This window comes from Athene noctua, chromosome 5 (assembly GCF_965140245.1).
Source record: "Athene noctua chromosome 5, bAthNoc1.hap1.1, whole genome shotgun sequence".
Lineage (NCBI taxonomy): Eukaryota > Metazoa > Chordata > Aves > Strigiformes > Strigidae > Athene > Athene noctua.
The window spans coordinates 32,971,530-32,997,991 of record NC_134041.1 but is presented as its reverse complement, the minus strand read 5'-3'; the positions used below and the strand labels follow the sequence as shown (position 1 = coordinate 32,997,991).

The 26,462-nt window shown below is 36.6% G+C and overlaps 1 protein-coding gene across 8 annotated transcripts in view; it reads left to right on the top strand.

Annotated features, from left to right (window-relative positions):
* RABGAP1L (RAB GTPase activating protein 1 like) overlaps positions 1–26,462 on the top strand; it is a 262,266-nt gene that overhangs the window by 11,258 nt on the left and 224,546 nt on the right. For 6 of the 8 annotated variants that reach the window (XM_074906992.1, XM_074906990.1, XM_074906991.1 and 3 more), the window contains exons 2-9: positions 11,920–12,087; positions 13,289–13,481; positions 15,281–15,491; positions 17,350–17,524; positions 18,306–18,466; positions 19,285–19,395; positions 24,598–24,664; positions 24,762–24,864. In XM_074906992.1, the coding sequence (XP_074763093.1) occupies positions 11,953–12,087; positions 13,289–13,481; positions 15,281–15,491; positions 17,350–17,524; positions 18,306–18,466; positions 19,285–19,395; positions 24,598–24,664; positions 24,762–24,864 (1,156 nt within the window). In that variant the 5' untranslated portion in view covers positions 11,920–11,952. Of the gene's footprint in view, positions 1–11,919; positions 12,088–13,245; positions 13,482–15,280; positions 15,492–17,349; positions 17,525–18,305; positions 18,467–19,284; positions 19,396–24,597; positions 24,665–24,761; positions 24,865–26,462 lie in introns of those variants that run through there. The other 2 variants (XM_074906993.1, XM_074906994.1) reach the window with 2 other exon arrangements.

Below are 26,462 nucleotides of genomic sequence, written 5' to 3'. Positions count from 1 at the left end.
TACAGCTTTTTGGCTTCTCAGGTAAATTTATCAAATAAGAAATATGATATAACTCTTAAAATTCAAGCTACTCTGGATAGCCTGTCTCAACAGACAAACGCTGGTTTTGTTCATGGCTGTTGGGTAATGTTAGACAAGATGATTGCATCAAGAAAATTAATGAGAGTTCTGTCATAGCTTTTTGCAAGATTCTTTCAGTTACACTTGGTGATGATATGAGCAACTATACTGTATTATTTTAAATAACTTTTCTCCAGTGAGATGTTATTCTGTGATTATATATAGGCTGGTCTATATTAGTCTGAGGTTTACACCAGTTATAGTCACTGAGAGTCATTCAGTCTGATCAACACGGTGCATAAGACCTAGATAATGGTGATCTGGCCAATAAGCTAAGTTTATTAAAACATTTATTAAATTTTTAAAATATTTATTAAGTTTATTAAAAGTTTATTAAAAAAAGAGCTGTTTTTCTTTGAGTCCAGTGATAGTCTCACCATAAGATGGATCTAAAAAGTCTTTTTGACATCATGTTTTTAATACAGAATTTATCCTTTAAAGCAATTCTACTTACCAAATTTGATTACTGGAAAAAATCTGCAAAAGCAAACCAAAAACTTTCTGTGGCAGTCCCAGATTAATTTATCTATTGAAAACCTTTCTTTCTTGTAATCATTGCTTAAAGGTGGCTTTTTAATGAGTCTTTTCTGTAATACCTTGAGATGTACTTGTTAAATGTTTTGAAAGATTATACCTGTTTTGTGATTACATGGTGTTTTTTTCTTTAATCCTGTAGGAGGAAAAATAATTTTTGATCATTACAGATGTTTGGAACGCCAAGAAGAGAAAATGTGTCTTGGAAAAGGGGCATGTGTGTTCTCTTTCCCATTCCCCTTTTCAGGAAGTCTGTAGAGGAAATACTGAGTTTAAGAAATACTTAAGGTTTCCAGGGCTTGGTGTGAAAAATGTTTTGGAAGGGAACATTAGGCATAGCATTTTCTGAAAATCAAGGTCATAGGAAGTCTGCCAGTGTGAGATGATATATGCACACGCACACGCTATCCTTGGGTTAGAATTTGAAGTTAATTTCAGGTAATGCAACATAAAGATCTTTGTGTGATTTTTTTTTTTTTTCTTTTTCTTTTTTTTTCTTTTCTTCCCCAGATACTTGATTATACAGCTTTTTGAAAGATACTTCCTTCAGGTCAAGTAGATTTTTGCCAGAATTATAAAATGTGCTTAATGGTTTATTAAGTGAATGAGCAGGCTTTTGTATGGGAGTTAGTTGGGTTTTTTTCATACTGCCTTTCAAAGGAGTAGTTCTTCCCTGAATTACAGAGTGGATTTGGAATAATTTGATTAGTAAAGTTGGTCACACTGAGAAATCTTCACAAAGAACACACCGTAACTTAAAAAATCCATTTCAGTTAAGGAAGATATGCATTATTCCTTGGTATGTGTCTTTCACAAACATTAATATACACATTTCATACCAGTTCCTAGAAGAGTTTAGGTGCTTTGGAAAACTTGTAACGGTGATCTGAGTGTTGAGGCCAAACCTTGTTTTTCTCCTCCTGATCAATGACATGAGCAGATTGTTTTGATTCTTCAGACTTTAAATGGAAAAAGCAGATAGTGAAGGCAAGCCTTTTAAAATTTTTTATTCTAATGTGATTAGGGGGGATAGACTGGTGTATTAGTACCAGGTGCATACTGACTTGTTCTTACTAATGGAAGATAATCTTTCTATTAAGGAAACAGTTTTATTGTCTTTTATTTCTATTCTCCATTTTCTAAAACCTATCAAGGCCTTTGAAATTAGCAGTAGAGCTACACTGCGGAATATATTTAGAAGAACTTGCCCTAGAAATGTGGGATGCCAGCAGATTAGTTCTGGCATGCAGAGGGCGTTAAGAATTTGCTGGTCAAAAAATATTAGTATGTTAGTTGAATGAGTACACTTCATGACATTTAGGACTAAGAGAGGCAATAGTTACAAAGCCAAAGCTGTTTTGTGTGACTTTTGTCATGTACGACTTCCTATATTTCTCAATTTCAATCAGTTATCTTAACTTTCAGGAGGTTTCACTTTCAGTTAATTTTGGTCTTCAAAATAACTGATTCCTTCCTCCATCTTTTCATGTTATATCTAAATATTTAAATCTTCAGTAATGTATGTGGAAGTATTTATTTTAACAAGAAGCTTGGTTTTGTTTCATATTATAAAGGAGATGTTTTTCTTCCTCATAAAGTATAGGGTACACTGTTGAAACTGTACAGTTTTGACAAAAAAGCAGTAGGAGTCTAGATGGCTGTCAAATCAAAAGTCATAGTCCTTGCGATTTTGGAAAATCTGTAACTGAATAATACAAAAAAAGTCTGTGGTTATTCATTTATGACTCATGATTGCCTTTGACAACTACTAGAATGAAAGATTTAAGATTAAGAAAAATATCTAAAGAAAATGAGATTAGAAGAGAGCATGAAACATTATCTGGTCTGTCCCACAGTGCAGTGCAGACTACAGTTTAACAGTTTTTAAGAAATATTATTAGAAATAGCAGTGTCATTGTCTATGGTTGGTAGTATAAAGCTAGGTTCTGTGGTTAAGAACAAAACATTGTGATTTCAAGTTAAATCTGCAAAACTTAATATTCCCAGAATACATGTTGCAAATCTCAAGATACCAATTGCCATAATTTAACAATTCTGGCTTTGAGGAACAAGGATTTTACTAAGTCTGAAGGTAGTTGGTGCCAGGCAATAAATCACAATTTCTTGTGTGTTTCCCTGATGTCGGAAGTGACACTATAAGGCACTTGTTTGGCAAGGAGAAAGGTTGGCACCTAGGGTTGCTACTGCATTGTATCATACTGCTGTCCCGTATGGTCTCTTTACATCATGTAATTTTTACTGAAAATAATAGCTTGTGGAGAAAATACCTGGTTGAAATATTCAGTATGTTTAATGGAGAGACATTGTTCCATTAGCTAAATTAAACCAATGCTGTTATTTTTACTGTTAAGGAATAAACCTTGAAATAATATCTTTAAAACAATGGTTTTCTTAAGCACTGCTTTCCTCTGGAATATAGGTCATTATATTTTTGAGTAAGTGGCCGTACAGGTCAGTAAATCAGCTGGTGCTCAGTTTCAGTTTTGAATGCTGCTTGCAAGTATTGTGTAGCAATGAAAAAAGAATAGGAAACCCAAGTTTGTCAAACTCCAGCTATAAAAGAGATACTCTTTGTCACTATTTCATATTTTCCAAAGTTAAAAATTAATTACTGGCTCAGGAAGTTGAAGTGTTTAGTTGATGACAGGGAAACAGCATGAAGGTGTACTAGAGTTGCTTTATTTACATTGTTTGTTTTATCCTTGAGGCAGAATGAGCTACTGCATTTAAGCTAGTTTGAAATTCTGGCAGTCTGTTTTGCCAGAACTTGATGTGTAAGTGAGGGTTTGTTTTTTTTGTTGGGGGTTTTTTGGTGTGTGGTTTTTTTGTTGTTGTTGTTTTTTGGTTTTTTTTTTTATACACATGAAGACTGATAACACCTAGAGTAGCAGGAGCCTTCTTATTTACACTTACTTCGAAGCAGTACTTTTTGGAAGGGGATAGGGAGGAGAAAGACTTTTTTTTTTTAAATTTTTTTTTTCTTCTAATGGGCAGAAGATAAAACATATTTCCTTAAATTGGTTAAACACTAATTGGATTAGCTAGCATTGATTATACTTGTAAACAGCATAAATTAATCTGTGTCAGCAAGAAGCATGTATGCTACTGTAATCTGTTCTTCAGATGATGTCTTTTATGCCACTGCTGTGTGTGGACAAATCTCAGGCCTGAATAATTGTTAAAAAGAATTATCCCAAACCTTATTCTTAACTCAGTTTTGTCTAGGGTGTAGCTTGTCCTCCATGACTCTTATTTGTTCAAACAAAAAAACCCCTCAAGAAAAATAAAAAAAAGAAGTATTCAACTTGATGAGAGCCTGCCTTTGTAACTTGCAATTTACCTGATAGCCTTACACTTACCTGGACACATTTCATCTAGTGTTCAAGATGCTTCTTCCACCTAATATCTAAATTTTAGGAGTGCAGATCTGTGGGTTTGTTTTGTTTTTAAATTTGCTTCTCATCTTCCTTCACACCTTTGGCTTGCAGTGGTTGATGATCCCTGCTGAAGAGGAGAGAGAGTGTTTTTCTGTTTGGCTGTAAATGTCAGCCGCTTCCTTGCCTCGCTCATACTCGAGTACCAACCGCGTGCCTACTGTTCCTCTAGAAGGAACGTTCCTCTTCACCTTGGTGATTTTAAAGTTGAGGTAAATAAAACCAGTGTTTTCCCCAGAGCAACTACAAACTGAATCTTTGTGATGTTTAAGTGGTTCAGTGATTTATACATAATCCAGAGATTGAAGTCAGGAAAGATACTTCTTTCCTTTATTCTAAATAGCTCTGTATTCATAATGTGATGTGTTTAAAACGTGCTAGTTAGAATTTATTTGAAGAGATGAGGATTTTTTTGAAGGAGAGCAGACATTTTCTTGTTTATGTAGTTCTCTCTTGATTCTGTTTTCCTTAAATTGTTATTCCTTGGCTATAAGATTGACGTGTAAAAACAGTCTGCCATACCTCTGTATCTAGGCACCCTGTACAGCAGTTAAAAACAGTTTGCCATCCATGAAAAGAGTAATTATTTGCTCTTGCCTACATAGGAGACTTCTTTCACAGAGGAGAGAGTGTTGACAAAATAAGCCACATAATTACTTTCTAATTGGGGGTGGTGGGGTGGTGGTGATGTTTGTTTTTTGGTTTTTGTTTTAAAGACTTCTTAACATTGTTTTCTTGGAAATCGGAAGGATTTTTACATATTTATGTCTTTTAAAATATATATAGCAGTCATCTCTCTGTATTGGGTTGATTTTAATCTTGGGAAACTATCAGCAGACAAAGTAAATGCTTGCTTGCTTGCTTGTTTGTTTGTTTTTTCCTAGATGTGCTTTACATAGTTTTTCACCACCAGAGATAAGATGGGGCAAACAATTTATGGGTAATAAAGCAGTAGTTAGTATGGACATAGAGGCTTAGCTTCTTATATAAAGATTACACAAAGAGAAGTTGAGATTAAGGATGTGGCTGTTGTCAGTGAGATTTAAGCAAATTGATTTTATGACACCTAGGATTTTCTTCTGCGTATGTGTCCACTCAGTCAATAGAGAGAAAGGTTTTGGGGAAGACTGATAGCTGTACTGCTTCAACATACAATATAATAAGGAATTTTATAAGGTTGCTTAGTCTTCCACTGAAAAAGCATTGAAAAGGTAAAGCTTTGTGTGTCTGAAGCTTTCTGGGGAAGGTATGCTTCTTGTTAATGTTAGCAAGCACATAGGGGTGAGAGCTTTGTATGCCTCATCAAAGTTAGCAGGCTCATGGGGCAAGAGCTATGGAAACACATAGTTTTGACACATTTCTTGATGCTGTGGTCGACTCAGTTATGTGTGCGTTTGTATGTGTGTAACTGTCAGTGTCAGTCCGGTTTCCTGTTCCTAAGCAGCAAGTTAGAACATCACGACATCACTTCAGTAAACTAGAAGTCTGAGTCACACAGCATCTGTGATTTCAAGTTCAGTTAACGCTCTTTTTGCTGATATGCATTGTATTGTGTAGCTCAAAAAAAGGAATAAATCGTGCTTTCCAGTGTATATTTGTACTGCAGACATCTGTTAGCAGAAAGTGATTTTCTGCATAGCTGTACTGTACCTTCCTCTTCAGAAAGGTCCCAGAGATTCCCTTGAGGAACCTCAGTTCTGAAAATAGGTAGAACTTATTTACCAGTATCTTATTTGGGGGTGAGGTCATCAGGCAAACTATAAGGCTTTGAAAGCCTGTCTTTAATACAGGACCCGATCTTGTTTGTCTGATTAAAAAAAAAAAAAAAAAAGTGTGAATTAGCCTGCTCTTGATTGCTGCCTTTCAAGAAGGCAAGAAGCTTTCTTTTAAAACATTTTTCTTGTTGCTTACTGAAAAATATTAGATCACCATTTACCTTGCTTGTTGTCTTTTCATAGCTTTACATTTTATAAATTTTTCAGTTTTTTGTTGGTTATAATGCTGAAACAAAAGAATTTTTTTTTTTTCTCCAAACCAACAATAAACTTGAGCAGTAACTTTGAAATATTTGTTGAACACAAACTATAAACCCCAGAATATCTGCTACCTGCTTCAGAAGACTGATTTGCATAAAAATTGGTACTTAGTTCTGGGGACCAGTTTGATGAGGAAGTTTTTGAATCTAATCAGGTCTGCAAAGCAGCTTCCTTCGGAAAAGTCTGTGGCTCTGTCTTTGATTCTTTTTCTCCTGTGCCTAGTGACTGCGTGTTGCTAGCAGTGTCCTGTCCTGAGCTACTCTGCTCAGCCATCCCATGGACATAACAGCACTGCCTGGGTACTTAGTTGTGTTCCTGGATGTGATGTGTTTTTGCAAGTCTAGATTCAATATGAAACACATGGAAGAGTTAGGGAGTGAAATAAATAGGAACATTTCTGTCCTGTGTCTCTGACTCTGTGCTGAATCCACCTGGGTCTTTAGGGTTTGCTGTTCTCCAGCTTCTCTCACTCTTCAGCCACTTATGCTACTTTATAAAGGGAGCTGTAGTGAACCTGGGACGCCTTTCTGGAATGAAGTGGGGAAGCTGCTAGGTTTCGGCCTCCTGAAGCTTAGTACTGTACATGTGTGTAGTAAGTTCTGGTCGCTGGCCCCAAAACACCTATATTCCAAGTAGCATGGCTTAGGTAGCTTTTATCTGGCACTTTGTATAAGCAAAACACTGGGAACTGAAGTGCAGCAGAGAGATAAAGTGATTTGACCAAAACTACACAATAAACCTCACAGAGAAAAGCAACAGCTATTCTTAAGTTGTTGTCGTGTTCCTACAGTTTAAGGTATTTTTCTGATCAAGATCCACCCTCTTGCTCCTTTTTAAAACTACGTACATCTGATTAATTACTCTGTATCTCCAAAATACTTTGGTCTGAAAATGTGTTTGTTGGAAAGCTTTTTATGAAATTGTAACTTTTAAAAAATGTTAATACTTTTATCGTATTAGGTTTTATTTATCTGAGTTTAAGAAAAATTTCCTCCTGTGTATTTGTTGCTGGGTTTCTGAATTTTTTTTCTGTGTGGTATTGCGAGGAAAAATAATTTCTCTATAGAAAAGAGCATGATTGTTCAAGATGATTCTTTTGTAGAAATTACTTCTTGTGGTAGTTAGTACATACTTTGCAGTGTTTCTTACTGTGAAGAGAAAGCACAATTTGTTGTCGCCTTTCTGAAGACATTGTTGGAAGAGCAGTTCTGGCTCTTGGCTCTGGTGATTTAGGAAGTTACCATCTGGTCTGAGGTGTCAACCCTTGGAGCAGTGTTGGCAGAACAGAACGTGTATTTGCACCTTGGTGAGGTGTCAACCCTTGAAGCAGTGTTGGCAGAACAGAAGGTGTATTTGCACCTTGGTGAGGTGTCAACCCTTGGAGCAGTGTTGGCAGAACAGAAGGTGTATTTGCACCTTGGCCACATTTTTTTTGTTCATTTGGCACTAAACTGCACTAGCAGCTTAAGCTGCTGGCCTTCATGCAGAAGTAGCTGAGGTGCACTACATTCGCTGACTTCCCTGTCCCTGACTGTCAGCTCCTCTCTGCTGGTTACTGCCCTCTCAGTAATTTTAAACTGATAGAGCAAATGCTGAACCTCTTTGATCAGTATTGTGAGACAGCATTCAATTCCAGGATTGTCTGCTGCTAACTTCAGGGAGTAAATTTAACATGATTGTAGACTGTACAACTGCCTATATGTTCTGACTAATGCAGTCAAGCATAAATTATTACATTCTTAACTTTCAGCTTTTCATCAAAAAGGACGATCAAAAATATGCAACTTACTTAAGAGTTTAGTAGTAGGGGTGTGTTCTCAGATTTTGTACACATCTAATAGGTGATACTGTCATTTGTTCTTTACCTTTTGTAGGAAAAAGGGGAGTTCAAGTGTATGTCAGTAAAGAGTAAAAAGAAGGAGTAAGTCCTCAATAGGACTAAAGCTAACTACAAAAGGGAAATGACATAACCATCTACTGACTGGAGGTGACTGGAAAGTCCAGAATCAACATGTCTCTCTTCTTGTTACTAAAGAATAAAAAAAATGCTTCTGATGTTCTACTCCTTCCCTTCCTCAAATAACCTTAATACATGATTGTTTCAGAGAGGCTTTTATTCTTTTTACTGCTTTTCCTCAGAAGTGCTTAGCTGAAGTATTAGATCATGTGCCTTTATAATGTAAAAATTGAAACTTTTTCCTTCTAAGTAGCTTACTACTTAAGATGGTGTAAATTCCCATAATCTTTGTGAGACAGTTATATTCTTAAACTCTGACATGAACTTTACTCAGGTTGTTTAATTTGAAAAATGTCTTGATCATGATTTTTGGTTCATAGTTTGTCTCTGGCATTAAAAACTATTTTTCATCAAAGAGTGATTGTAAAATATTGTGTATAAAGCTTTTGCTTTCTAAATAGCATGTGACTAGAATGGAAGGAGAAATGAACAGTCAGTTCACTATGAGATTTTCAGTTTTAGTGCACTTATTTTCCATAAATGACCTAGAGCGCTGCTATTAATTGTCATATGGCAAGTTCTTTAGCATGGCCATCAAGAAGTTGTAGCAGCAGACTCGAGCAGTTTGTAGACTGTTCTTGTAACTGTACGTGTGTGAGCTTGAGAGGGTAGAACTGTATTCTTCCGGTTGAGGCATTTACTTCCTGAACGTCTGACCTGTTTGTGTTCATGTTTTACTACTAAACTGAAACTAATGTGACTTTGTTTTGACTGAAATGGGATAGATGGCATTCACGTGAGTAACAATGATGGCAGGGTGGAGCAGGCTATAATGAAAAGCTGGTAGCAGGGGTTCTGGGGTAGTAATTTAATCAACTAACACAGTTGTATATGGAAAAAGGTATGCATCTGCACTCAATGTGGTGTTTTAAACTGATTGTAAAGACAAGCTTGGAGTACACTCTTAAGGACATTAAAGGTCTTGCAACTCAAATGTAGTTGCAAGAGTGTCTATGGTATGGTTTTAAGTATCTGATCTGAATGAGAAGCTCCTTGCAGTCATCTAATATTTATAATATTTCCTTTGTCTCTCAGATTAAAATTTAGGAAGTAGGAATTCTCTTAAGCTGCCTTTATCCACACAGGGCAAGAACAAATACTTTGTACATCGATATGCTTTTCCAGTTGCATTATCATAATTTTATTTGGCTTTGCAATTGCTGTATTTTCACTGGTTTTGTTATTAAAATATTTCTACAAAAAACTTCCTAGTACACAGTGTGCCTGTCAGTTCCTACTTTGTTGCAGAAAGAACTGGTGATAGCTAATGTTAGCAGCTTACATTTGTCTTTGATAATTAATATAGTAGAATCACGTTATATTGAAATTTCTGTGTTACCACACAAAAAATGGCAAAATAGCATATTTTGTGATCCCTCCTTTCTGCATATGTGCTAGAAGTAGTCGTGAGGCTTCATCTTTGTCATCTTCATTAAGTCCAGCAATAGTAGGTATGGGGTGGGAGGGGGAGAGGCTTCTGGTAGCCTAGGTCTTTGCTTCTGATGTGACTGACAGTCATCCTCTGCTGTTTTCTCCAGTGGTGGTGTAACCACCATTAGCAGAGCTAATGATTACTCAACATATGCTGTATTTGGGGAGCATAATTTTATGTCCTTTCATTGTTCTTGAAGAGTTCTGTAATAGTGGACCTTCACTTTTATATTGAGGATTTACTTTGTAAATAATATTCATTTTGACCTAGACTTGCAAATAATACACAAGATCTTCAGCAACATTTTTACAACATGGTATTTGTTAAAAAATACATGAAGCTAATAAACTGTTTGTAACATACTTAAAATCTTGTATATTAAAACTTTGTCTTTCTGTTACCAGAAAGATCTTTAAAGCAACGATGCTTTAAAAAGAACAAAAATTTATTCCAGTGGTGAATCCATTACCTAGGCTTGGGTGGAGCTCAGATCACGTCATCTGTCTGAAAAATATTCATGCTTAGTCTGGAGCTGTGAAAGACAACCAAGAGTGCTAAACTGCTAATCCAAATTAGTAATCTATCTGAATATTATAGCTGTTGTTTAGTGGCTTTTTTATAATGTACAGCATATAAATTTGTTTGAGGATTCACAAGTCATTTATCTGAAGAATTTGAGTTCTTTAGTTATTCTGAGATTTCTACATATAATGCCTTCACTGGGTTGATGGGTAAAATTGTGGCTAGGTTAGGGAGAGCAAAAATCTGCTTGCAGAATTGCATCTATGAATGGTTATGACGAGCCAAGTCTTTGAGAGAGCAAAAGCATGTTGACTGTAGTTTCCAAAGTGATAGAAAATATTTTTGTATTGAAAGTAGTCTAGTTCCCACACTTGTTTTTTGGTCCAAAGTTGCTAAACTGCCTCTTGTGGCTAGCATGTTAAGTAATGCCAGTTCAGGATGGTGGAGAACATGCGTGTCTGTGTGTTTTGTTTTTTTTTTTTAAGTGCTGTCTTGGAGGTTCCCTAAAGCTAGACCTATATTTGCATTCTTGATCACTTGGTGTTTTGGAGCTGTAACTGAGAAGCAAGTGAGCCACAGGTTTGTGCCTTGGTACTGCTGTGGAAGGCGATGTGAAGCTAAACCTCTCATTGTTCACCAGTTGCAACAGACGTTTGGTTCAGCTACCCTTCTTGGGGTGCTTTCCAGCCTTGCAAAGCCGACAATAGCAGTTTGTTTCCCCCTGTGCTGTATGTGACTCTTAGAAACTCTGATTCTTAAGCACAGTAAAGCCCAGCACTTCACCAGAGTAGTGTTTTTCAGGAAACTGCAATGAAAATTGACCATATCTTGAAGTGTATACTATTTATAAAGTCTATCTGAAAATATATTTTCTCTTTTTTTTTAACACAGAAAATATGAAAACATAGATCCATTTAAAATATAAATATAATACACAGTGTTCTTCATTCTAGCTCTTCATTCTCTAAGGAATCAGGGAAGACATTCTGAATTAACGTAGATGATACTGTCTTTATTTGGTGGGTGCCTACAGTAGGTGTCCCCATTCTGAAGTATGGTTCTGTATTTTTATATGAACTTGTAATATGTAGGCTGATGATTCTTTTGCCTTTTTTCCCTAGATTTGTTTTTTGCTGTGCAGACAAGGGAAAACTTGTTCTCAGTTTCCATAATATTTATAGATCTGTTGGGGCTGTTTTGGGTGGTTTTTTTTTTTTTTTTTTTTTTTTAAAGTTGTGTGGTTAATTTTAACTCTGTTGCAGGTGGTTTCAGAGAAGTTTGATGAGAAGGATGTGATTGTGGATTAGCAACACCTCTGACTTCATTACCTGTAGATATAAAGAATAATAAAACCATAACATAATCGATAGCTAAATATGTTTTCATGTAGAAAGCATATACTTTGATATGCAGTTTTTGGAAAATTTAATCCTCAGGTGTGTGACACTCTGGGTAAGAAATATACCTGTATAAAGAGAGAACAAAGGCAGGAATTAGGGAGGTAGAGGAAGCAGACTCTGGAAGATTAAAAATAGGGAAGTGGAAATTCCAAGGTGAACTTCCTCATGTGTTATCTATATACATAGGTTATAGCCACTGCTGTTAGATTATACGATTTTTAAACACACACCTTAAAAATCATACCTGATATTTAAAAAAAGATTCCTTATATCAATGAAATGGGAGATTAGGAATATATACATTCATATAACTGTAATACTCCACAATAACTTCACAAAACACCTATGAACATATTGTTTACAGCTTCAAAACTAGTTATTTAATGTTTTTCCTTCTTGTTAGGTTCTCGTGGCAGGAGGAGAATACTGACCTGAGATGGAAGTCAAAACATCATTTAGCAAAGCCAGTAAGATTCCTGAAAATGTGTCCACGTTAATTAATGAAGAATTTGTCTTGGTTCATCAGCAATCTGAGGACACCCCTGGAAAAGATGAAAAACCTCAGCTAAAGGTTTGCTTTGGCTTTATTTTAAATGTGTAGTAGGATTTGTATTGATAAAAAGATTACAACTTCTTTTGAATATTTAATTAAAGATACTTGTGTGTGCTTGAGGAGACTCTTAGACTGTACTTTTTGTCCTTGCTTATTACCAATGAAATTAACAGCTCAGATTAAGCAAATCTGTCCAAAAGTGGCGGTTTGGTTTTTCTTTTGATAACTTATTCAGGGGTCAGCTTTGTTAGTATTCTGTGGATTTATATGTTAGTAAAGGACTCAAAAGTTCTTTTCAAAGAATGAATTTCAGATTAAAGCTTGGGGAGTATTCTTTATTTAGGGATCAGAGACTCTGAATGTTATCTTAAAAGCACATAGTTAGTCTGCATAGGAATAGACCACAGAGGGTCTTAGTTTTCAGTTTTTAATTTAGTTTTCCTGCTTAGTGCTACTTTAGGCATGACTAAGACCTTTTCTAAAAGCTTTCTACCTCTAAATAGCTGAATATTTTAGCATTTAGGTGACAGCTGATTGGTTAATTTCCCCACTTGAGTTGCAGTAGCTGATTTACTGGTTTTGGTCTGCTTGGAACAATAGGAATTTGTTCCTCTTGAAATGGCAGTAAGTACTTTGTCTTTGCATAACTGTTGTTTGGCAGTTATTTACAACCAGTGATTTCTGTCTGTATTAAACACTAGGTGCTTCTTTTAGTAATTATATCTGGAAAGAGGCAGGTGAACTGGAGGTAGAATCTGTGATACAACTGTATTACTGACCATGGGATTTCTTTGGCCTGAAAAGCCAGTATTCGTGAAAGTCTGTATTTTTTTCGTTATCTAGGGAACGTGTCTTGCCATTTTTTGCCATTTCCTTAGACTTGCACCCCTCTTACGTGTGGGACAATTGATGAAACAGCTGAAATGGATTGGATGTGACTAAGAAAGTATGATTTTCTTTGAGACTAATCTGTTGATCTTTGCTCTGAATGGAGGATCTAAACACACAAACCTGTTATTTTAAGAGAGATCTGTAGTTTTTAGAAGGATGGTTGTTGGATTAGCAGTGAGAATATGTGCATTATAAGTAATGGGAGGAATGTTGGATTATATTTGATTTAATTTTGTTAATTCTTAGTATGTTGTATTGTTCAGCAAAGTTTCTTAACTTTTGCAGTGAGTAAGGCTATATGTTAGAAAAATAGATCTCCTGCTTACAGGAATGTTCAGATGGAGATGATCAGCTGGAAAAGGCAATGGAAGAGATACTGAGGGATTCTGAAAAAGACCAGAACAATTTCACTGCTCTCCAAGAACGTTCTCATGATGCAAGCAGCCAGGCAGCTGCAGATGGGTCAGCAGCTCAAACAAATCAGCCATCTTTGCACCTTGTTTTAGACCCTTCTACTACAGGTATTGCTGAAGTGCTTTCCCCCTGAATCATATATGGCAGTTTTTTTCTTTATGCAATTTCAAGTTAACCTTACCTTAAAATGAATATAAAACTTTCTGGAACTTCATTCTAAAACTATACTGGAGAATACCCTGGGGCCTCCTCTTCTTTTCTGATTAGTTGAGGATTATAGACAGGAATAGATTATCATTGGATTGATACCCTGTGCTGCTCTGTTTTGTTCAAGATAACTTTAATTTTGTCTCAAGCCCTAGAAGAGTTAGGACTAAGTATCATGCTGAATGGACTACAGTTGAGGTAAAGATGCTACTGATGGAGTGTGAGAACTTTCAGGACATTGTTCATTGACAGTACTACCTGCAAATGAAATATACCCTGAGCAAACTGATGAACTTTTCAGCTCTGGTGCTATGACCAGGTATCAGTAAAGACAGCTTTAGATTTCATATTTACTAGGCATGATTGTGGTACTGTTCTGGTATTTGAAGTTATGGTGAAAAAAGGAGGACTGAAAGCTTTTTATATAAACTATATTGTGTATATATATTATGTAAAATATAATATACCTTTTTTTTTAGGAATACAAGGCTGTGGCCATGTCTGTGGGCCTTGAATTAGAATTCTTTTTCCCTTGGTAGTATGCAGAGCACTTCTGTGGTGTTGTATCAGATAATTCCCATAGCATCTGTTTGGGAAGTTAAAAAAAAAAAGTTTTTGTGGTGGAATAAGATAGACAATTTATGCATAATGGAAACGCCTTTCTTTTAATTACATGTATGCTGCATTTTTGAGAAACTTAACCATACTAGCTCCCTGTTTGACGTGCTTCCAACTGAACACAACCCTTAGCACGAATGAACAAATAAATACTTGTTTATACATTCCTCCCCCCCAAGGAATAATTCAGTTCCACAACCTATATGATTTAACTATTAGGTAATATTAGTTATGGTAATAAGAAATAGAAACAACAGGGCAGATCGCTTAGAGAGGTTTGGAATGTCCCTCTTTGGAGATACCAAACTGAGATGGACAGGGCCTGGAGTAACCTGATCCAGTTTTGAAGCTAGCCCAATCTAACCTGATCTGCCTTTGAGCTTGAGTTAAAAGCTAGATGACCCTTAGAGGACTTTTCCAACTTAGATTACTTAGAGTCCATACTTAACAAATTTTTTTTCCACCTCTTCTATCATTTCTCAAATATCAAAATGCCTTAAAAAACCCACCAGAAATCACCAATAACAACAAAACTCCCTCAGGATCATCCATGTCCATAGTAGTGTGACAGTGGAAAAAGAACACTTCTCTTCTGCTGAGTAGAGGACTGAACAGATAACATTTTTCTTTTCTCCAGCTCCCTGATGGTTTCATGCAGTTAATATAGCTATCCCAGGAATATGAGCCACATCTAGTAATTCTATGCAAACTGCAGAGACATGGGAGAGAAGAGAATTAGAGGCATCTTTATGCAAAATGAGGAATAGGAATTAGGAGGAGGTATAAGCGAACTAAAGAAAATAACATCTGGGGGATGGACCTTAAAGAAAAATTGTGTTCTAGTGCTTCTAAAAAAAAATCAAAAAGCCATTTCTCCCTATGCCATACTTGGAAACATGCATCAGAATAGACTTAAAGTTAATATTGAGGTGCCAAATGGAGTTCTCGCTATTGGAGCTGGACTTTTGACTCACCATATCCATTTTCAGAAAAAGTGGGAGATTTTGCTGTGGAACTCATTCAGAAAACAATCTGTAAAAATAAAAGAAAATGGTTAAAGAAGTGGTTTCTTCATTTTCAGAAATCTCTGCACCAAGACCATCTTCTCCCAGTGAACCCCTGGAAGAGGACAGTGTACTGTTTAACAAACTGACTTATTTAGGTTGCACAAAGGTGTCTGCCCCTCGAAATGAGCCGGAAGCTCTACATGCCATGGCAAACATGAAATCCTCAAGTGAAGCCCCTTTACCTGTAACACTTTACGTTCCAAACATTCCGGAAGGCTCTGTAAGGTAACATACAAGCATTTCTTTTGTTACAGACACCTGAAAGGTGAATTCTGATTTTGTTACTCACAAAGCAGAATTGCTAGATTTGTGCCTAAAGTTCTTGCTGAAGAGTTATTTTTGAGAAATTCCTCTGAAGCAACAAAATGCATGCCCAAATGTAACATGCAGTGCATAGCTGGTGGTCGCGGTGGCCGTACAGTGTCAACAAAAGCATAGCTTTGTACGTGCATCTTTGTTCAAATGTGGTAATAAGAGATATACTACTGGAAAGGGAGAGCTGATAATGCTTGTTTTCTCCCAACCTCCCTAGTCTGTAATCACTCCAAAGTAAGTACATTGAGACAGTAGTAGTCCTACTGGCCTTGAGTTAGCTGAAGAAGTTTCAGGTTTAGACTCTTCCATGTATGTTAAGGACTTGAGATGCTAGTCTCCGTTTCCAGACATTGCTGTGCGAAAGCCGGGTCTCACCTGTGTCTGCCTCATGATGCATATGCTGATGGTCTCTAGATACTAGCAAACACTTACTTGAGAGAGTCAAGGGTTCTTGATCAGGGTGCACACCTGTAGCAGTCACATCCAGAAGTAGGGAGAATCTCTGGTTGAGATTTTTATTTTTACTTTTAAACTCTGATATGAAGATATCTGAAGGATATGGTTAGATTTCCTGCATTTCCTGTGCTTTGCCTATGTATTGACTGTCATCTTGCACAGAAAGACAGAAGGACCTTCAAGCACATATATTATTTTCTCCCCTTTTGCTCTTTAAACTCAATTTGAGATTTTGTTTGATGTTGTGACAGTATTTAATTTGAATTAGGAAATTACACTGCATACTTTTATGATGGCAACTGTCACATAGACATGAAATGTTAGGTGTGCTTGTACCTGTTTTCGTAGCCATTGTGGCCATTCAACAAGGTGGTTTTGTAAGTGAAACTGCAGGTTCCTTCGATCATTAGCTGCAGAGGACTGCCTAAGAATCTGCACAGAACTGTAAAGATGAATCCATGTGTGACATAATACACTCCATCAAAGTTCAAGTGAGACCAGTGTCATCTTTGAGGAGTGTTTCCATTCCTGGTATCTGAACACTTGTCATGTGAGGTTCCATGTAGCATGTCCCACCAGAATTACAGTATGCCAGATCCTCTCTGAGCTTTTCTTGCTTTTACAAGATTAGCTCTTTATTTTTATTGTTACAGACTTGCGATTCTGTCCAGGTAGCTGTTTATTCACCCTTCATGTGAGTGTGCATATGAACAAGTGACAGAAAGACAGAGGAGAATTGTGTAGCTCCAACTATTATTCTTTAAAACTCTATGTCTAGTAGCCCATTCTGAGACCACCACCTCTGTTGTCTTCTTAACATTTCTGAAATATTCTTTGGGTTCTAAATTTGAGAGGAATTAAAAATTTTGTATGAGCTCTTAGATCTGGGATTAATATTCACCTGAACATGGCAGCAAGCATTTGTGAAGCTATATAGTCCTGTAGATTCTGAATAAATAATGTTTTCTTAAACAGAGATTTAAATTAATTTATAATGTTGAATTTTCTTTGGTGTTTGTATGTAAATTACATTTTCATGTTGCTGTGGTTTCTACATTTCTACTCTCTGTGTTTTTCATGAACAATTGCACACCAATGATGGTCATTGTTATTGCATGATATAGAGGTACTGTATTTGTCTAAATTATGGAGAATAAAATAAAGTAAGATAATGTAACAACCAAAACCATTTACAACTTACATTTGGGAAGCCTGACACTTCTGTTTATCTAATTGCAGAAAAGCCCTTCAGCCAGGCCTGTTTTTTTTACTGACTTACTTCTTTGATCTTCCCTGTTCCCTTCCTTGCCAGAATAATAGATCAATCTAGCAATGTGGAGATAGCCTCTTTTCCAATCTATAAGGTATTGTTCTGTGTGCGTGGACAAAATGGGACTTCAGAGAGTGACTGTTTTGCATTTACTGAAAGCAGCTGTGGAACAGAAGAGTTCCAAATCCATGTTTTCTCCTGTGAGATTAAAGAGGCAGTAAGTATTAAATGTTGTACAGTGATTGGTAAAGAGGATATAAGCTGTATTTTAAGAAGTTATTCCAGATGTGAAAATTGTATATAGTGCCCTGAAAAATATGTTAACAAGTTATATAAAGAGTTTCACAGAACGTGAAGCTTGTCATATGTGAATATTAATATAACTTATTTTTTCTTTTAGTATTTCAATAAAATTCCAAAGTGCACTGTAATGGGAAGATTTAGAAGGCCTAAGTTTAAGGCTTAAGTTTAAGTATTCTTTTTTTCAGGCCTCATTTGAGTAGGTTTCAGACTAAAGTAGTGTAGACCTTGTGAGTTACAAAGAATAATTTTACAGTACTCTGCTCTAGATATTTTGGGAAGAACTATATTTGGGAGAAAAGGATTTACTAGGGTGGAAAATAGAGGTTGAAAGAGATCTCCTTGGTTTTTGACATTTGCAAGAGCAAGCTGTAAGTTGTGTTGTTAAATACACAACCTGAAAAGTACCTTATTCAGGTCCTCGAGTTGCATTCCTAATCTTGCAATATATATTACATTTTATTACATATTACATGAGCAGTGAATGTGACATGAATGAAAATAGGAGATGTTGTTACTGAATTTGCTTGATTATTAAACACCCAATCCAAATGTTTTGTGTTTTATGAGGCATGCTTTGTGTTCAGTGTAAGAGACAAATGACAGTAATTCTATGACCTTCAAAACCACATCACAATACCCCATTAAAACCACTCTCTTATTTTTGATAAAACTATTAATTCTTTTGCTTTCTGCAGGTCAGCCGAATTTTATATAGTTTCTCAACAGCATTCAAACGTTCTTCCAAACAAGCATCAGATCATGTTAAGGACTTTGTTCTTCCTACTCCAGATAGTGATGTCTATACTTTCCGTGTTTCCTTAGAAATCAAAGAAGATGATGGAAAAGGAAATTTTAGGTAATCTAATTGAAAAGGGAAACTTAGAAATCTATTTGAAAAAAGCATATAGCTACTTGCAGGATGCACTACTACTACGTTGCAGTAAAATTGATTTGGCCTCTTTTCATAAGTAGACTTGTTACAAAAAGGAAGCTGTTGCTTTGTTTTTACAATTTTCTTCTCTGTATTTTTTCTGTAAAAAGATTAAAAATCAGGATATGTTTTTCAAATGAGTTTCATTAAATACATGATATCAGGTAGGATGCTCAAGGCAGGCCTTTGTAAATGGAAAAGACAGTAGGAAGTCTGTTAAAAACTTTAGTCAAACCAGTTTTCTTGAGTAAATACAGTCTAGTGGTCTCTTTATTATCTTTTTTTTAAAATAAGCTAATGAGTTCCAAATTCATTGAAAATTTAGGAAATGTAAACTTCTCTAAGCATTAAAGGGGACAGGGGAGCAAAGTATTCTTTGCCTATACAAGATTTTTTGGAATGGAAGAGAGAATTGGTAATAAGATTTAATTCTGTGAAAATGTCCTATTTATTTTTTGCTTCATAGCCAGTATGTAGCATATTTTCTATCATTTTGAAACCCAAAACACCCCATGCATTTTTGGATGTGTTTGTCTGATAAATCCCCCAGAGAACATACTAAGTGTGAGCCTATAGTCTGGGTTTTTTAAGTGCTGGTTTATTACCTTGTAAATAAAGGAGGGGGCGGTCTCTCAAATACGTTGAGCCATTAACAATTTAAGTGGGCTGCTACTATTTTTTTTGTATTTAACAGTTAATGTTCTATACCTGTGCTAAAGAAACTTGCTTCTTTATTCCCTTAGCCCTGTGCCAAAGGATAGGGAGAAATTATATTTCAAGCTTAAACAGGGAATTGAGAAGAAAGTGGTTATTACGGTTCAGCAGCTCTCGAACAAAGAACTGGCCATTGAAAGGTAAGATGCTTATGAAAATAATGCAGGTTAAGTTTTTGAGAGAATAGTGTTTAATGTACTTTTTCCTGGCTTTGCAACTTTTTGTGACAGAAAAAATACAATAATAGCACAGGAAGTATTACTGCTCGATATAATTAATTTATAGGTTCAGTCTCAAATTTATTTTGAAGTATTTAAGTGACTTTTTTAGGTGATAATGAGAAACGTAGCCTGTAGTACTCCAATATTCTTGGGGTTTTTTTCCTTTTAATTGTCTTTTTGAGTGTGGTGTTAGGACACTTACAATGTTCAAATCTTTTTGATTTTGCTTTCTGTTGTTTTTAAGTAGTGTAAAACCATGTATTGTAATCCTACATTACCAGCATCTCACTGTTTAGAAAAATAACCGAGTTAGGTTGAGCTATGTTAAACCTCAGAGCACATTAATCTGCTAGATCAAGTTTGGACCAGCCTAGTGGTTAGAAGAAGGAATCTTTTGGTGGAGTATTCAGGATGAGTAGATTTGTAGTTTTGTTATGATTTTAATGTTTATCTTCAAGTGATTGTGTAGAGCTTGTGTTGTATTTCCTGGAAATTACATGAGGGGGATGGACAGTATAACCTGACCTTTTGTGCAAAGCAGTTGCATGAGAAGTGGACCATGCATCTGAAGAATCACTGTTATTTAATGTGTTCATTAACGGCAGACTCTTGTTAACTACAGTAGTAGAAGGTGTTGTATTAATTAGGAAATTCCTTCTCAGTAGCTCAATTTTTAAAAATAGCATACACCACCAGATGGCAGTCTTACCAAAAGAGTAACAGTAGGAGAATTCAATTTTAGTGAAAAGGGAATTCAAGATAAAAGGAGAATCAAGGAAAAAAAACCCACAGCCCTCCCAAAACCTGAGATTGCTCTCTTGACTTGCTTTCAAGCTCTTATTTCAAAAATGAAGGGAAAATTTTAGACAAGCAATATACTGCAGTATTTTTAAGTTGTTATTCTTTTGTGTTGTAAAATTGTACTTTTTGCTAGTCATTGGCTTTAAAAACATAATCCTATTTTCAGTGTATTTTTAGTTTAAAGAATGTTGGTTTCAGAAATCAGTTAATGAATGATAAACTCTGAATAGCATTTGATTGTTGGTTCTCCCCCCACTTCCCAGCCGCGCCCCCCCCCCCCCCCCCAAAAAAAAAAACCCCAACCAACCCACCTTCCTTAGAAAGTAGCTTTTTTTTACGTTGTTTTGGATATTGAATTAGGATGTTATTTATATCACCACAAACCTTGCTGATATGAAGTTATTTAATTGACATGACATACACAGGCTTGTAAGTAATTTTATGTACTTACCCTTGCATAATACTAAAATTCCAAACCCGTATAAAAGATCAATTCAGGTTACATCAGACAGCAATCTTCTAAGCAATTTAATGTGTCTTCAGAAGTATTTCTTAGTGGAAATTATAATGTGGAAAAATGTTGTTGCTGAAGAAATTCGGTCTCTGGTCTAAAGAGTTCAAGAATATCTCTTCATGGTCTCAGAAGAGTAAGCCTGGGATCAGAGAAACTTGCCACCTCCTCGTGTGTGTGGGCGTATGGCTAGGTCAGGCTGATAGAGTAGGTTATTCTCAGTTGAGTTACTTTGGCCCTTCCTACCTTTGTGGCCTTCTTGACCTGGGTTTTGCCTGGTTTTATATACGTCAGAGCAGGTAAAAAAATGATGTTCATTCCTGTTGCCCAGGTTTGAGTTGTGCATGGTACTACATAGGTTCAGTCCCACAATGTGGGAAATTAAGTTCACAAGATTCAAGAAGAAAATTCTGGTTAATGATCAGGGGCTTTAAGAAAGTTGTTCTGGAGAGTAAAAGAGCCTTGGCATCTTGGCTTGTACCAGAAATAGCATGGCGAGCAGGGACAGGGAAGTGATCGTTCCCCTGTACTTGGCACTGGTGAGGCCGCACCTCGATTCCTGTGTTCAGTTTTGGGCCCCTCACTACAAAAAGGACATTGAATGACTCGAGCGTGTCCAGAGAAGGGCAACGGAGCTGGTGCAGGGTCTGGAGCACAGGTCGTATGAGGAACAGCTGAGGGAACTGGGGGGGAGTTTAGTCTGGAGGCTGAGGGGCGACCTCATTGTGCTCTACAACTACCTGAAAGGAGGCTGCAGAGAACTGGGATGAGTCTCTTTAACCAAATAATAAGTGATAGGACAAGAGGGAATGGCCTCAAGTTGCACCAAGGAAGGTTTAGACTAGACATTAGGAAGCATTTCTTTCCAGAAGGGGTTGTTGGGCATTGGAATGGGCTGCCCAGGGAGGTGGTGGAGTTCCCCATTCCTGGAGGTGTTTAAGAGTCAGGTCGACATAGCGCTGAGGGATATGGTGTAGCTTGGGTTGATGGTTCGACTGGATGATCTTCAAGGTCTCTTCCAACGTAGACAATTCTGTGATTCTGTGAGAAATGTGAGGATTGACTGTTCTTGATACAGTGATGTTTAGATATAGTATGCTACCAATCATACAGGAGAGTTAATACCAAGTTACGTAGGTATAGCTTAGGTTAAAGCCTAGACTGGTGTCCTTAGAACTGATGCACAGAATATTGGTTGGTTGCTCGGTAGTACTGGAAACTTAAAGATCATGTTACCATGTTAACTTAACACCATCAGCCTTATCTGTGTGTAACATTTGTATTTCTATAAATAGAAATATATATTAGTGAAGAATAATTTCAGTTCTTTTTTGCAGGTCTGGAAACTAGTTGAACTTAGGCAGAGTAGCACACCTGCACATAGCCACTTGGTAGCCAGCTGTAGATGCAGAAAAGCCAACCTGTGGGAAGTAGGAAGATTGAGGCTCACGGTCTATGCAGGTCATTTTGAATCCTGGGTGTGTGGTTCAGCCTCCTTAAATTGGAGGCTGAATGTGTTGACAACTGCATAAAGTCTAGCTCCTCTGCAAGTGAGGGTCCTGAACTCATTTGCACTCATTTTGCTCTTTGAACTTAGTGGGAAGAGAAGCCTTGACTCTTTTAGTGGCAGGATGCTGCCAGTCATGATAAGTATCTGCTTCTGTGAGAGGCAGGGGTTACTTGTTCCTGACTCCCACTCTTTTTGAAGCATACTTCCCAAAAATTTTGGCTGGCACCCATCAAAACTTGTGTACATCTGAGAGATGCACAGCAAGAGCTAGGATCTTTGAGCTGTTGTCTTTGAAAAACACAGATGTTTTGCTTGCCTCTGAATCTTAGCCTTACAGTTTTCTTTAGCAGATGTACCAGAAGCTAGTGACCTCTCTACTATTATAAATTAATAGTCCTCTCAAAGCTATTTCTACCCCAGAACAAAAAGTAATAAGTCAAGTCTACTGTAACATTCTGCCTGGTCTAATTAGTCTCACAGAGAAGCCTGCTTGTGTGGTTAAATACAAGTCCTAGCGTTCTAGTTACCTTGGTTGCTTTACATGGTGCTGCATTATGCTATCTAGATAAATCAAACTTGTCATCTACTGTTTTATTTACCTCTTTGGTTTTTAAGATTCTAGTACTGAAAGAGTATGGAGAAGGAAAAATGCAATTGTGTATGTAAGTTACTGTTTAAGTGTAATGAGGTGGAAAATGAAAATCATATACCCACATATAATAGGGACAGACATACTAGATTATGTAGTAACTCCTTATCTTAAGACTTTCACAGTTAGTAGCATTATTGAAATGATAGCTGTTATTATATCTCTGTTCACGATACAGTGTGCCTGCCTGAAAGCTGTTAAACTGTTCTATCTTCACTGCTAACCTATGAACGTTCAAATAATGTCTTATAATTTATGTTTACTGAAAAATTAAAGTTTTCATTGGGTTAAGTGGGTTGCCCGGATGACAGAACTACTTTTGTTCAGACTTTGGGAAGGTGGGAATGGGAGGCACTTCCTGGTGCATTCAATACTTGGTGGAAGGGTGTGGAGGAGATGGAGCCAGACTCTTCATGGAGGTGCAGAGTGGTAGGATTAGAGTTCATGGACACAAGTTGCTTCACTGGAAATTCCTCTGTCAGTACAAAGGAAGTTGAGCATTGGAACAGGCTGACAAAAGGCATCATTCATTCTTTGTTCTCAGAGGTGCTCTGAACTTGGCTTGACAAAGCCTTGCACAACCCGATTTGAGTTGGTCCTCTTTTGAATAGAGGTTTGGATCAGGTTGCTTGTAGAGATCGCTTCCAGTTTACATCGTTCTGAGAGTCAGTGGTAAAACATGGTATGTCTGATTATTAGAGAATTGAGTTGTACAGAAGAAAAATCCTCAAAGCAAAAACCCTCTGAAATATGACCCCCGTATTCCATAACTTTTTATGATGCGCTTGCTTAAAGTTGTTCTCTTTTTTTGTCATTTGAGATCTAACATTTTTAAAAGTCTATGCAAAATGGCTTGCAGATTATGTTACAAATACATAATTCTGTTCAGTGGTTTTTTATTCATAAAGGAGTGTGTTCAAAGAAGAGAAGGATAAAGATGATTTGCAGAAATGTCAGAACTGGATTTGTGCCTTCAATATTCAGAAGTTTTGAAAGTCTGAATGTTTTAAGAAGGTTGTTTGTTTTTTTTTTTTTACTCTTAAAAATACCAAGAACATTTTCTTGTTAAATGATTGGATGGGAATTGTGGAATTCAAGGCCCTGTATATACAGAAGTTCAGTTTTAAAAAATAAAGAATGAAAGTCTAAAAAATGAGTAAATTGGGGTTTTTTTAAGGGCCCATGATGCTACATGATGTTTTACAGCAGTGACACTGTGGATTATAGAATGGGTGAATTTGTAACTTTTACGTATGACTGTATGAAAACAGTTTTTTAAATGGACTGGGGAGAGAGTGAATTTCTTCTTGCCAATCTCCATTACTGATGTATAGGAGTTGTTTAAACTCAGTATCCTAAGTTGTCTTGAAGAATAATTGATTGTTCACAAGTCAGACACTAATTTCTGTCATCTTCATTCTGGAAAATAATTTCACTGTCATTTCTATAATAGATATTGTGATGTTTCCTAAGCGTTGCCATAACGCTAACAAAAAATTGCTAAGAAAGGTTTTCTTTAAATTAGAAGCAGTAGCTGGCTCTGCCATTACGTTCAAGAAAATACTTCTGTATTTTGAAAAGCTAATATCTATTCCCCCCCCCCCCCCCCTTTTTTTTTTTTTTCCTCTTTTATTTCAATAAACTTCACAGATGCTTTGGGATGCTACTAAGCCCTGGACGAAATGTGAAGAACAGTGACATGCATTTACTAGACATGGTAATAATTAGCTCTAATAATCTTTCCCTTCCCCATAATCAATCTCTTTGATCTCGAACCATGACTCTAATAGACTCCTGTATGTTCTTATTTTTAGGAATCCATGGGAAAGAGTTCTGATGGGAAGGCTTATGTCATTACTGGAATGTGGAATCCTAATGCACCCATGTTTGTAGTACTTAATACGGAAACTCCTAAAGGTAATTTAATCTAATCTGTAAATTTGTTTTACCCAACATGGGTTTAGTGTATGTATTTTCTCCTGGGAATCATGGTGCGTATGTCTGAGTATGTACACCATTATGTTCCAGGAGCCCATGGCTAGGAACTTCTCCGTATAAACATACGCAACATAGCGATGTGAATAATCGGTCACAGAACTCTGTGTTGCTGATTTGGAGACGTTAAGTTAGTGTTTGGGGTTTATGTGCCTGTTTGGTTATTGGGACTTTTTGGTCCTAAGCATGCAGAAGTTGTTTTCCACTGTCCGTACTCAGCAAAGCAGTATAAAGAGTAGGCATTGCTATTCTCTTTGTTCTAGTTTGTGAGGAGAGTTGATTACAAATAGCATTACAACCCCTTTGTCTTGGGGCAGCTGGAAGTGATGCACTGAAGTGCTTCATTATATAGCAAAGTTTTCTTACTGCTAGAATTTGTGTTCGCTGATGTGATGTAAAAGGTTTGAATGTGAATCTGGAGTTTGTTTCTAATCCCAAGGCAGAGCTCATATCAGTTGTTTAAAGGCATTGAGATGCTTACAGCCATCATCACTGTTTTTGCTGATAGATTTTCAAACCACATTATTTCTGGTAGCATATAGGCAAAACTCTAGCTGTGCAGCTTGACACAGTTTCCATTTTACGATACAAACTCTGTGGTTTGATTTTGTGGTGTGGGGTTTTTTTTAGTTTGGTTTCATTTTTTAAATGCCCACTTCCCTCCTTGGTCTGATAAGAAGAGAGGACCTAGGGATCCATAATGTCTGATGTGAAACATTATTTTAAAAATCTGTGTTTCCTGCAAGAAAGACAGCAGTTGTGATGCAACATGATGGTTACTACCTCTCTCTTGTGTTGAATGTTTCCAGAAGTAGCAAAACTTTTCTTGCACTGTAAACCTGCAAGATGCACTTGGACTATTTCAGTGTTGTCCTCTGGTCAGTTGATCCTTCATTCTTCTCTACTTGAAAAAGCTGAAGTTACGCTTCAGTGTCAGGAAGATGGAGCTATTAGAGATTAAGATTACTGATCCATGCTTTGCCTTAAAAATACGTTTTGCTGCTATGGGGACTGTCTGACCCAGAGGGTGGGATGGGGAGGGGTCCTTTTAAGTGACAAAGTATGAGCGTGGACATAAAAAAAATGATCTGAAGTGTTCTTAGTGTTATGAGAAGATTTAGGATAAACAATGCTGTAGGAGATCTGATTTGCTATACATACATATATTCCCTCTGTTGTAAGTTTACACTTTAAAATGTGACCTTATCCAGTGAATGTTCCTTTTGTCTGATGGGTATCCTGTATCTTAATGCTGTTTTCTTTGCATGATGTTTTGCCTCTGTCTTATAACAAAGACATATTCTCTTTGTTTTAAAAAGCTGTCAGAGTTGCTTGGTACACTGTTTAACGCATACTCATTCTGTGCAGCAGGCATGTAGAGTGTAGACCTCGGATAAATAAAAGGGGAGCAATAGAATCAATAATTATATAGAAAAGGTTTTCAGTATAAATGGCAGTTTTCTCCAGTAATTTATTGTTTTGAGAAATTTGAACTTTGACTTTCTGTATGTGACTTGTGT